Source organism: Tachypleus tridentatus, chromosome 2 (genome assembly GCF_004210375.1).
Source record: "Tachypleus tridentatus isolate NWPU-2018 chromosome 2, ASM421037v1, whole genome shotgun sequence".
Taxonomy (NCBI): domain Eukaryota; kingdom Metazoa; phylum Arthropoda; class Merostomata; order Xiphosura; family Limulidae; genus Tachypleus; species Tachypleus tridentatus.
The window spans coordinates 127530055-127542994 of NC_134826.1; the positions used below are offsets into that span (position 1 = coordinate 127530055).

A 12940-nucleotide genomic window follows, 5' to 3' on the forward strand; every position below is an offset into this window, starting at 1 on the left:
TTTTTTTACAAAAATTATTCTATACAGAAGGTTTCAGCTAATCTCTTGACATGTTAGAAATTTCTTGTCTTAAAATATTGTAATAATTACCTATTTATCTCAATGTAAAGCCTACAGAAAAAAATTTAGAATTGTCCACTGAAAGCATTTTGGAATGTTTAAGAAAGATACTTTCATTCTAGTTGCAGCTTGTATATAAATATGATTGTATTCACTCTTCTTCATTGCAGGCTCTTAAGAAGGTTGGAAAAGATCAAATGATTCTCATGCTTTGTATGGCAGTATTTCTTTCTTATCTTCCTGAGGCAGGCCAGTACTCGTGTTTTTTTGTTTATCTAAGATTGGTGAGTATTACCATTAAAGTTGAACTCTGCAAGTTATAAGTGAGTTATGTCTAAAATGTCAATCTGTTTAGTAAGTAAAAATTATTTAATATCAGAAAAAACATGGCAGAAAAACAGGATAAGTCCAGTAAGGTTATAGCAGTTATAACTACCTGAAAAACTGTAAATTTTTTTTTATAATGATATGCTGATACTGAGTTTATTTATGATAAGAGAATTATAAAACCAAAAAACAATGGGAAAGTTTTGGTGATATTAAGTTCTCTTTTCAATTGTTGAGGTTATTAACTAATGGAATTATTTGAAAACAATCTTTACACATCATACAGAAGTGTTAAATGCTTTGCAGTCAGTCTTTCATTTGTTATTAATTTGGAATAAATTTCTACTTAATTATCCTGAAACAGGAGTTGAGTACATTTATATTGAAAATATTTTGAAGCTTCAACATGTAACCAACCTCAATTATATTATCTGAGGACTGAATCTTGACACTTTCTCTACACTAAAAAATACTGTCATAAGTGTGTCATGGTCAAAGCAACCACAACTTCTTGCATCCTATTCATCTAGTATATAAAAATGATTATTTCTCAGTGCTTGGTTCAACACTCCAATTGCACAGAAATTTATAGGTGCCTTGACTTGTGTATCTTTGTACGAAATATCATAAATACCCATAATCAGAAAATGCTGTTGCATATCAAAGACAATTGGTTTTTTACTGGTATCACATTGTCAAATTTCAGACAATGCCAATGTGGCTCTAATTCATCTATTATATGTTGCATTTATATTGGCTGTGGTTGTTGTGACATGCTGATTCATATATTCAAAATTATGCTAATATAACTTGCTCGGCTGTCTGTGTAACCTCAAAAAAACATTTGCTTTTCCATAGGATGATAAATTTATTAGATTTATTCATAAGTCATTTTTCCGAGCTACCCGATTTATTTTCACTTTTGTGAAGTGCATATAGTACCAGACAATAAAAATAAATGTGAAAAATATTTATTTTCTTCAGAAACATTTCAAAAGGTTTCAAATAGAATCTTATCTACATCGGGCTGTATAAAAATAGTGAATGTCAGAATAATTCACTGAAAGTTGTTATGCAATTCATCTGTGACTTTAAATGATTCTTCATGTCTGTGTTTAAAAAAATATTTAAGATCAAAATAAAATGCCAATTTTTTTGTTCAAGGTATAATATTTGACTTATAAATTTGATCCTGTTATAGTTAGTCATAGCAAGCTACTTGATTTTTTTGTCATATAAATATAGGCATTATTTTGTTTTGTTTATTTGAAATAGAATTTCACCATAGTTTTTACCTACAATTTCTATCTTTTTTTAAAAAGTGTTTAACTTTTTTAATTCAAATATTGATTAATCTTCTGTTATACATAAATGAAGAGAAATAGCAAAATAATACAAATCAAAAATATGAATAAAAATTATTTTATTATAGGTGATGTTAAATTTGACAGATGAACTGAAATATTCTATGAAACAGAATTAAATAAGATCAAAATTAGTTTATTTTTTCCATGACACAAAAGTAAAAAAAAAATAAAAAATGTTGTAACCCTCTTGCCACTGGCTCGGTATATTATACATGTTTGTCTACACATTTGCATACATTAAGTATTTGCACTGTAACTGTTGGTACAGCATATTTATCCTCACAAAATTCAGTATATTTTAGTAAAGATTACAAATTTTGTTTGCAAAAAATCGGATGTTTTAATGAAATATTTTTACTAAAGATTTTTTGTGAAAATAGTCTGTTTCATCACTAGTCTGAGTGCAAAGTAATTTCGTGTTGTAATAAAAAAAAAAAAAAAAAATTCTTTGTCCCAAAAAATCGAATATTTGTATAAACTGTTAAAAACTCTTAAATACATTGTAAACTCTTTTTTTTTTAGCAAAACTTTAGATATTTTGCTATTTTCTATCACTTGACCAATCTTGTATCCATCATTAAAAAAAATATAAAATATGTAAATATAAAATTGATTTTTTTCGTACTGGAATGACAAGATGTTATAACATGAAAATATAAATGTTTATAGTCTAAGTAGCTTAAGTCTCACAATGCTATATATGAACATGTATAATTATTATTCTTTATTATATCAATCTTCCAGTCATGCCTACCTAACATTTAAATAACTTGCCTTGATAGTCGCATACACTCGGATCAGTATCCGGTAACATAAAATGGACTTTAGTCTTCCCTGTCTTGGCTGTGTTTTGGTGGACTAGTATTTTGTAATAAACAGTAACATTATACATTATATATGCTTATAGATTATTACTATGTAGAAATAAATTAAACTTGCTTTTCTTAAAATATAGAATAATATTTTAAACATAGATTACTAAGCCTATTAAACTTTCACACACATAAAAAAAAAAAAAAAGACTTTTAGATATATACACTTGATAACCAAAAAATCATAAATAACCACACTAATACCATAGAATTCCACTGCAATTTATTAAGCTTCATAAGTAAGATGTAATTAGGTTCTAAAAATATGAAATTTCGAACAGACTAAATGCAGTACTTACCTCATTGTAATCTTTGAAAATGCTACAACCTTTTTTTTTTTTTTATCTAAGACTAAAATGGTGGAAAATACTACTGTGGAGACATTCTAAGCTTTTAATTGGTTATTCACACATCAGTTATTGAAGTAAGTGTATATAAGGGGCCATTTTAAAAAATGGAAAGATTTGAACGGGGCCACCATGTATCATTCAGTACATAAGCCATATCTCAGTAAAATAAAAAGATATATAATATATGAGGTTTTAATTTTACATTCTAGCTTGATAATATTTGTAATTTGCATAAAACTACAGACTTGGTATTTTTGACATCACGACCATTTAATTTTAAACAGTGCTACATATAACATACCATGTGACTCGCTAAAATCTATATATTTAAATGTGTTCTTTAAATATTTACTTTTAAGTTACAAAATTAACTTTCTATATAATATTAAATTTTGTTACAATCTACAATTTGATTCCAAACTTGACAAATTCATAAAATTTCAATGCAAGTAGACAAACAGGATAACGTGGCCTTTGAACCCTGACCCATTGCAAAAGGGTTAACTTTAGGGGTGGGGTTAGTTTTAGAAATTACAACCTTGAGAAATAACTGATATATCATTTGCAGTGCCTTTTAACAGTCTTGAATGCCCTAAATAATAAGTTTGATCAGATTATATTTTAATAAGAAATCAAAATGTTTCATGCAAATTTTAAATAGTTGTAGCTTGACGTATTGAAGTTTATAAGATGCTTGTTAAGTATTCTGTTATATAATTAACTTCTAAAAGTATTTCTTGCTTTTATATATTTGTATGTTATAGGTAATGGGCTTTTCAGCTGAAGAAGTTGCCTTATTTATTGCCATTATAGGTCTACTCTCTGTTGTGGCACAAGTGAGTTGCATTGTCATTGTATAGTTGAACTTTTTTCTAGACATGCATGGTTTGAATAATAATTTGTGGCTGATTTTCAAAATGTCAATTGTGATGTTGCTAATCAGACTTTTGTTGCAGAGAAAACATTAGAAACCTTTCTACCAGTACAAAAAAGTTTATAAATGATAAACTTGTTCATAAGGTAACTGAAAATAATTCAAACACCAAGTTTACAACTAAATATATGAAAAGGGTTTTATTTTTCACTTCCTGGTTGCAATAAAATTATAAGTGAAAATTTTGCTTTGTAGGTTTAGTGTTGTTTACATACGTTAAGTACGTGTATCGCTACAAAATTTGGTGAACCTTTAATAAATGTTAAGTCTTATTTAAAAAAACGTATTTTTAGTGAAATATTTTTACATAACATTTGTTTGTGAATGTATAGTTTGGTTGGTCCAAGTACAGTAATTTTTATTATTTTAAGATACTATTATTCATCCCCAAAATATCAAGTACAATTTGTATAATCTCTCAAACCTAAGTTCATTTCAACCTTATGTTTTCAGTAAAATTTTAAATTTTTTTCAGTAAAATTTTAAATTTTATCTGTTATTTTCTATGCACTTGCTGTATTTGGTCAGTCAATTTGACTGCCTGCCTATAGGAGTAGAGAGAAAGTCTAAAATGGGAAACTTGAATAAAAGAAATGTTGCTTGATACAGAGAAGTGATAATTGAGGATTTATTTAAATATTTGCTTATTAATTAAGAAATAAAACTAAATTTGACTGACCTCATAACCACGAAGAAAAAACGTTAAAATAAATCTAATGTGCCTTTTTTGTTGTTTATTGTTTCTAAAATATCTTCAAATTGTAACAAAACTACATTCATTTATCCCAAGTAGCTATAAACTTGTAACAGTATACATCTATTTAAACTTAAATTTTATTGGTTTATTGTTCTGTGATTGTCCTCTGAACTATTCTAACTACCATTCCTACCAATACAAGTTGTAAGTAACTTTGGGAGTGTTAAGATCACATTACTCCATTGAATTACATTACACACTGCTTGCATGCACACCTCATGAAATGTTTTTATGTTGTTGTTATTTATTTTATCTTTATCTAACTGTAACTAACCTAAAGAGATACTTAACTTTACATTGCAATTACTTTTATAATAATAAATAGAGAATAAACATAAAAACAAGAAATAAAGTACTTACTTGTATCTTTTTTTATTGCTGTCGATGGCACTTAATCCTATTTGTTATAGCAATGCTAGTAACGCACTAAATTGTTTAAGTAATTCACCAAAGAACACGGAATATTTACATGAAAAAATAGACAATGTACCATATCCCAAATTCTCTGGCTTTCTAACTATGCGACAAAAACTGCTACAAGTTCATTTTGCTAGTTGTTGTCTTTCTCACGAAAATGAAGCTTACACTTACTGTTCAGAAAGCACCATAATATGTTATTTGTCATCCTTGGCTTTTTATTGGTTATAGAGAGTATGGAATTTTAATGGTAAGGGAGAACTATTGAATCCTGAAAGAGAGGATAGGGCAAATGGGTGTGAAAAGAGCAGCATGCCTCCGGACCCTCCTAGTCAGGCTCGGCTACGCTGAAAAGAGCAGCATGCCTCCGGACCCTCCTAGTCAGGCTCGGCTACGCCTCGCTGTGGCGCCTCTGGTGCCAGGCTATATACCTTTTCCTCTTTTTTTCATAAATGTCATTGGCATGCCTGCCTATAGGAGTAGAGAGAAAGTCTAAAATGGGGAAACTTGAATAAAAGAAATGTTGCTTGATACAGAGAAGTGATAATTGAGGATTTATTTAAATATTTGCTTATTAATTAAGAAATAAAACTAGTATATTAAAGTTATAAACTGCATTCTGATGCTAAGCATAATAATCATACATTAATTGTAAAGGTGTTTAATTAAATTTTAACAGTAATTTTATAAATAGGTCAAGAATGTAACTTTGACCTACCCAAACTGAGAGAGTTAATTCATAAGTAATACCCTGAAATCAATCAAACCCATGATACAAAAGATTAGAAGACAGTTTTACATTGTTTTCGTAACTCTTCACGAAACCAAAATTTTGAACTGATTTTCTAATATGTATATATAATGCATGCAAAATATGTTAATGTTAACTGTGTTTATGTTGGCTAGATAGATTTTTCCTGAAAATATTGTGAACATGTTTACTATTACTTAAACAATTTGATCTATTATAATGTAGTGACTGTTTTTAATAATATAGGCTCTACTTTGTAAAGTGGCCATACTTTTTTATTAATGAACTGTTTGTCTGTAGACTATTATATTGACCATGTTAATGAAGACAGTGGGGAGTAAAAATACAATCATGGTTGGACTCTTCTTTGAAATGCTGCAGTTGATGTGGTATGGCTTTGGTTCCCAGAGGTGGTAAGTTGATTATCCTGAGAAAAAATTTATATGGAGAAATAATTCCACAAACTCAGACAAGTCCAAATTTTTACAAAACTTTCATTGCAATATCTGTTTAAGATATATAAATGGAAAAAAATCTGTGATAGTGCCTTAACCGATAACATGAACGAGACAATACGTTTTAGATTGTTCTTACAAGTGAGCGCTAGAGGGTCCCAAAAAATTTGTGCTGATAGTAAAAAAGACTAAACTGCCACTTGGCAGTTTTATATAGTGGTGTAGCACTTATTTGATGGATGAAAAAAATGTTAATATTTGCATAAATTTTAGATTGCTTGTTTGATCTAAAAAATTTTGAAAAATTGTACAAAAGATAATTTAGTAATGTAGAAAATTAAATCAGGATTTATGTAAGATCTAAACATTTGAGACCAAATTTATTGTTGCATGTTAGAGATGTCAAAAATGTTGAGTATATCAAGTTTCAAGACAATTAAAAAATTTCTGGAAGAGTATGAAAAATATATATGCAGTTACTGCTTCAATATTTTTTTGTTGTATAATAGTTCACTCAGCTATATACAGGTTTGAACATATTTGGAATGTTATTACTTTTACAAACATACTCACCAGGAAATGCATTAAAAAAAGGAAATAATTTTTGGCTTCAGAGAAAAATTAAAATTATTTAAATTAATATGTATTTGAACGACTTGGTTAATGCTGAATAAAGTGAACATTAGATTGGTATTAAAACAGGTGTTCTTGGCACAGGTTATTAATGATTATCTTGTAGGGATAGAACCTCATATTGTGGGTTTTAAAGTGTAGTAATAAAACATTTATACTTGCTGATTCCTGAGTTGAGTTGTTATAAAACAATTCAGGTTCAGTGTATTATTATGAAAACTTTTTGCCATTTCAGAATCATTTATATACAGAACCAACAAATATATCTTAACTCCTTAAACCAAGCAGATACTACCAGCATCTGGCTGAAAATTAATTCAAACCATATTATTCACCTTTATAAATTGACTGGAAATTTTATAAAGTATGGGGATGACTATTAGAATAGTTCTGGTAGAAAACATAAAATATTGTGATGCAATGACCCTTCCCTCCTGCTATAGAGATATACTGTTTCTTATTGCCTGTCAAAGAGGTACATTTATTCTACAGCAGTATTTACTAAGAGCTGTTCTGTTGAACTACTGTTTATTCTTGAGGTGCTGTATGGTGATTGTGTGCCTCAGTTAAATGAGCTTAAAAGTTTGGTTTGTCACACTTTCTACTAGCATATATCAAATTATTATTATAAAAGTGTACAAGTTAAGTTATCTAAAGTCCCTCTAGAAATATTAAGTGTGGACTACTTGTTTATAGGTATTAACTAAATAGATATGTTTTATTGAAATTGCCTTTTAGTTGAACACCTTCAGTACTGTTTATGTATGTTTGACCATGGATTATAATATTTGTAGGATGATGTGGGCAGCAGGTGGTTTGGCATCAGTCTGCAGTATTACTTACCCAGCTATAAGTTCTTTTGTTTCAACACATGCTGAAGCTGACAGGCAAGGTAGAATCACATTTTTACCTGTTTTGTGTTAGCCTCAGAAATTTGTTTACAAGCAGCATATGCTACATACAACTTATTTATTTATACCATTTAAACTATTAGACAAAATGTAAAACTGTACCTTCCCAAATTTTGAGTCATACTGATTAACAGGTAGCTATAAATCTTAGAATTAATCATCAGAAGAGTATAAATTATTAATAACTAAACTAATAGACTAGTAAGTCTTTTCTGTATCAACTTGTTTTATAATGGTATACGCTTAAGTCAATGCTAAAATATTGTGTATATGTAAATATATTTGTGTGTGTCTATCTGTATATTAGTGTTTGAACAAATACAAAATTCTGTCTGAATACTTGGAGGGGTAATTCGAGAGTGTATCCTGGTACTTGACCATTTCTTACCACTAACAACACAACTGTTTCTAACTTCTATAAGACAAGGTAGTGTGGCGATGCATAATTTAAGTTTAGTTTGTTTGAAATGTTGTCTATTTTTCTTGCAAAAGCATGTATAAAACTTCCAATAACAACTAGTTATGAATGTTTGGATGGAAAAGTCTCAAAGAAATCAGTAAATCATATAATTACAAATGAAAGGTGAAAATAATATTTACCCTGACTGAAACTTTGTGGTCATCATGTATACTGTAGCATTGGCCTACAAAGTATAGGTTACTGTATGTATTCTGTATAAAATATTGAAACAAATTCTCCAGTTTTTAACTTTTCAGTAGTTAGTAAGGAACACTGATTTAGTGCTCATGAAATTAATATACAAGTATAAAACATTTGAGCTTTTTATTTTGATTGGACATTGTTAAATTATTGATACTGATAATTGGTAATGAAACAAAGTAATCTTGAACAGTTCACCCTGACTGGCTGTCATTATGTGCAGGCATTATTTGTATATGATGATGACACCGAGGTTATATACATGTATGTTACAGCATCAATTCTCACCTGTTATTGTAACACACATTGAGAGATTATAAGACTGCTGAGTGTATCTGTTCTATCAAAAAAGTTAGCACAGTTGATGGACAGAACTAACTTCTGATATTTGAACAACACAATGTTGATAATTCAACATTAGAATTAGTGTGCAAGTTTCTTACTTAAGTTGTAGTGAAGTAAACCAATGACTAAAGCAACGACCATTGCATCCTAATGGTAATATCTTGAATTACAATAAGCAGCAACTAGCTACAGTTGAAACATGTTAAACTAGTTGTACAAAAATGTATAAATATTTGGAAAATTGTATTTATTTAATAACAAAATTTTAAATGGACAGTTTAAAATTTCCTGTTTACTTAGTTGATTCTGTGTCTATGTCTGCTATATTTATTACTATTAATGGAAGAAGTAAAAGTCGGTATGTTGTAAGAAAATTTTTAGAATGTAATGAATAGTTGAATAACTTGATTTTTAAGGTGCTCAAGAATTCTTGCACACTATTAGATTTTAATGATTAATTACTTACTAATCAGTGTTGTTGGCTTGCCACTAGAATTTAACCTGAGTCTCTGTCACTATAATTACTTCCACTTTTGTCTGTATTCTCTGTCCTGTCTTTTTTGTTTACTGATTTCTAGTTAGAATAATAGTTCATCTGTGACTCTCTTTACGTGACTTTGCATAACTTTTTTAATGAACAAGGTAACACTCGTGAAGATTGGGTACCTAGTGGAAACACTATGATGTAGACATGTACATGTCTGTAGAATTTGTAGCTTACATTAGTGATTTATTCACTGAATTGATTCAGTTTACTCAAAATGTCTTTCTATACATAACCTGCTTCATATATTTTGTGTAAGTTGGCTTTAATTTAATGCAGTCTAAACAATTTAGTTTTATCTTTTTTGTTCACCTTCTGAAGACCTTTCTTTATAGCATGAAATTTTTGTCTCAGTAAGTATATCTAGGAATGTTGTAAGATGAAGGTAAAATAAACCTTATGAATATAATTTTGTCCTGTTAAAGCATGTTTACTAATTTCATTCATTTTTAGTAGGCATAACAATTTCAGTATACAAAGAAAAACTTACTGTTAAAAGCTATTTTTTTTATTCTATCCACTTTGTTGTAGTTAATCTTTTGCTGAGTATATTTTTATAAAAATCTGATACTTTATTCAGACCTCAGAATAATGTAGAAGTCTGTAAAAACTAAATATTTAGCAAGACTTCTGAAAGGTATAATGTGTCTGTGGATGTAGTTTTGTTACTGTCTTAGTTACTGAAAATTATTGAAACTTAACTAGAATATAGCCCATCAAAAATTGCAAGGCAAAATACAAGCCCCAGCCATAGTATACTCTAACCTCGCATCTCATAGCTAAATGAAATAAGTAAATTTTGCAAAACCAAGCTTGACAAACAGAGGCAGAAAAGTGCAGTCTATCAAAATTAAGATAATTCATGTAATTAATTTGTGGTAGATTTATAGAATAATTATTTTTAAAAATTGGATTAACAACCAATATTATAAAAAAGCCAGTTTATTTTGGTAAAACTGCATTTCAACAAATGCTTTTATATCATGTCACAAAATACAATTTTAATCTAAATGTCTTTCTGAGGGATTTTGCTATGGCTCTTTCTCTAGATATGTTCAGGATAGTATTAAACTCAAACATTACCACTTGATAAAATATTTTAGCAAACAAAATTTTAACAGGTGATATTAATCATATCAGGTGTAGCTCAGGGAATGATAACAGGAATGAGAGGATTGTGTAATGGTCTGGGACCTGCTGTATATGGTTTCATCTTTTATCTCTTCCACGTGGATCTGAACGATGAAGCTGGCCTAGAAAAGTCAGCTTTCAACTCCCAGAATGGAATATCCTCCAACTTCACTGGCATGCTAAATCCAGAAGATACTCAGGTATGCTTTAATTTTTTCAATACATTTACTAATTTGAGCTTATCTTTAAGGTGGGAGGTATTTTAAGATGCTAATAAGGTGAAAACATTTATAACTGAAATTATCACTAAAAGTGCCTGTTGGTGTGAATTCCTGTATGTGGTGAGGGGACCTCCCAGGGAAGGTTCTGTTCTTTCTGTTTACCTCCTCTTGGATCTAAACATCCAGCCATGTGTTTGCCGTGTGTGGTGACCCGTAAAGGGGAGGAGCGGATCCTGGTGGTTGAGGAGTCCAACCCTAACACACCACTTTGGCTTTGAATTCCTGTAGATAGGTGGCTTTGGGGTGGCCCTCCTTGGGTCATTTGACTGGTCCATTTTGGCAAGGGTCAACCAAGTACCAGTATTGGATGTTCTCAACAGGTGTTGTGAACATTGTATCTGATGCTGGTGTTTGGGTATAGTGCTCACGAAACCCTGGCGTTGGTGCAGTGTCCTTGTTTGGTATTGTAGTGCATCCCCTCATTGGGCTCCATGGTGGGGTGGGGTCAGTGGGCAGTGAAATATTCCTTTTTTTATTGTTATGGATAGTCCAAATAAAAATTCAAATAAAATAGTGAAAAAACAGTTCATAGGTAAACGACCACGTCTTGAAGATTCTGAGCAGCTGTCTTCAACATCAGTAATACCTGTTGTACATCATTTTCGTATACTACATTCTCTTTCAGACAAACTTTTACTGGCCCTTTTCTTGCTTCATGTTAGTTCTCACCTTGTTCTCACCAATATTCAGAACTGACTGGTTCATTTCTCTAACATCTACTTCTATTCATTTTTTCTAAATACCAGGCCAAGTTGATGTATGTGGAAATGGGCTTGCTGACACCACAGCTGAATCTATCTGCTCCGGCACTATCACTGTTGTGCCGGCTCCATGCCACTTGGCAGTTGATTTGGAGTGAGCAATGTGAAAACAAGCCTTTCCAAATAAAACCCTATATGGGACTTTAGCCATCTTACTTCCATAAGGATCAGAATGAGGAAGTTGTTCTAACTAGACTACGCATTGGTCACACTTTCTCAATTTGTTGTTTTCTTTTATCTAGTACTGATGCACCAATGTGTTGTCTGTGTAACACTCAGGTCACATTAAGCCACCTTTTATTGTCTTGCTGTCATTATGACTCTCAACAACTGCACTATTTTAAACATGTTCTGTCCCAAGGTTTGTCCATAACATTAGAGAGTGTTATTGGTAATGGTGATACTGTCCACCTTGGTCATATTTTTAATTTTTTTAAAGGCCATTAATCTTTTTAATGCCATTTAAGTTTTTTAATTTATACATTAAACCTTTTTTAATGTGATTCCCTTTTAAGAATCAAAGTCCATCTAGTTTGATTTTGAAATTAGAATATGGTCATAATGTTAAATAACTCAGAACCAGGAATAGAAAGGCCAACTTAAGGTGACCTGATGGTGGTTTTTGAACTCACCTGTTAGTCTTCCTGGTGAGTTATGATAATTACAGTTATGCTACAGAATGTCCTTTACAACTTGTATTACTGTAGTTTTTCTCTTACCACTATAGACTAGATGTAATCATTGGTTTTATGCTCTTTGTTGGGTTTGTTTAAAACTTTGTTTTGTTTTACCTTAATTTCTTTTCATGAATTTTACTAAATTTAATTTTAACTTTTCACTGGTTGTTTGGCACAGATAGCCTAGCTGCTTTGTGCCATAAAATACTAAACCATTAAAAGGGAGGAATTGAATTGAAAAAATTAATTAACTATTGTAAATTTTATTTTATGAGTTATTTGATGGGATTTGTCTACTATTACTTAAGCTGGTATATAGAGTTAGCTACAGTACTTACTAAGTTATTTTTCAGTTGTGATCTGTTTAGTTAGTTTTGATCAGAATTTAGTGATAAAATACTTCTTATGCTGTAACATTTAAGATGAAATTACTAGCATCTGCAAGTAAAAATAGTTTTCACTCAAATAATTACTAATTGTGCAGAAAACTTCAATGGTGTATGTAATAACTCCTTGCAAAGCTTTTTCAAATGAAGATACATGTTAAAAGGAGAGAAGCTACTACAGTGAAAATGCAAATTGTTCAGTGATATAGTCAAATTCTACATTTTCAGTAATATAAGTTAGTCTGTCTTGAAGGAAATCAGATCAAACTAATTTTTTGGGGACCTAAATTGTATAAATTTTTGAACAACAAAATAAAACC

General features: G+C 30.2%; 1 protein-coding gene across 1 annotated transcript in view; it reads left to right on the forward strand.

The window, feature by feature from the left end:
* The window catches only part of LOC143245066 (hippocampus abundant transcript 1 protein-like), a 28902-nt gene that overhangs the window by 11724 nt on the left and 4238 nt on the right, over window positions 1–12940 (forward strand). The window contains 5 exon segments of the mRNA XM_076490870.1: window positions 231–344; window positions 3741–3812; window positions 6136–6248; window positions 7718–7815; window positions 10525–10715. Of these exon segments, the coding sequence (XP_076346985.1) occupies window positions 231–344; window positions 3741–3812; window positions 6136–6248; window positions 7718–7815; window positions 10525–10715 (588 nt within the window).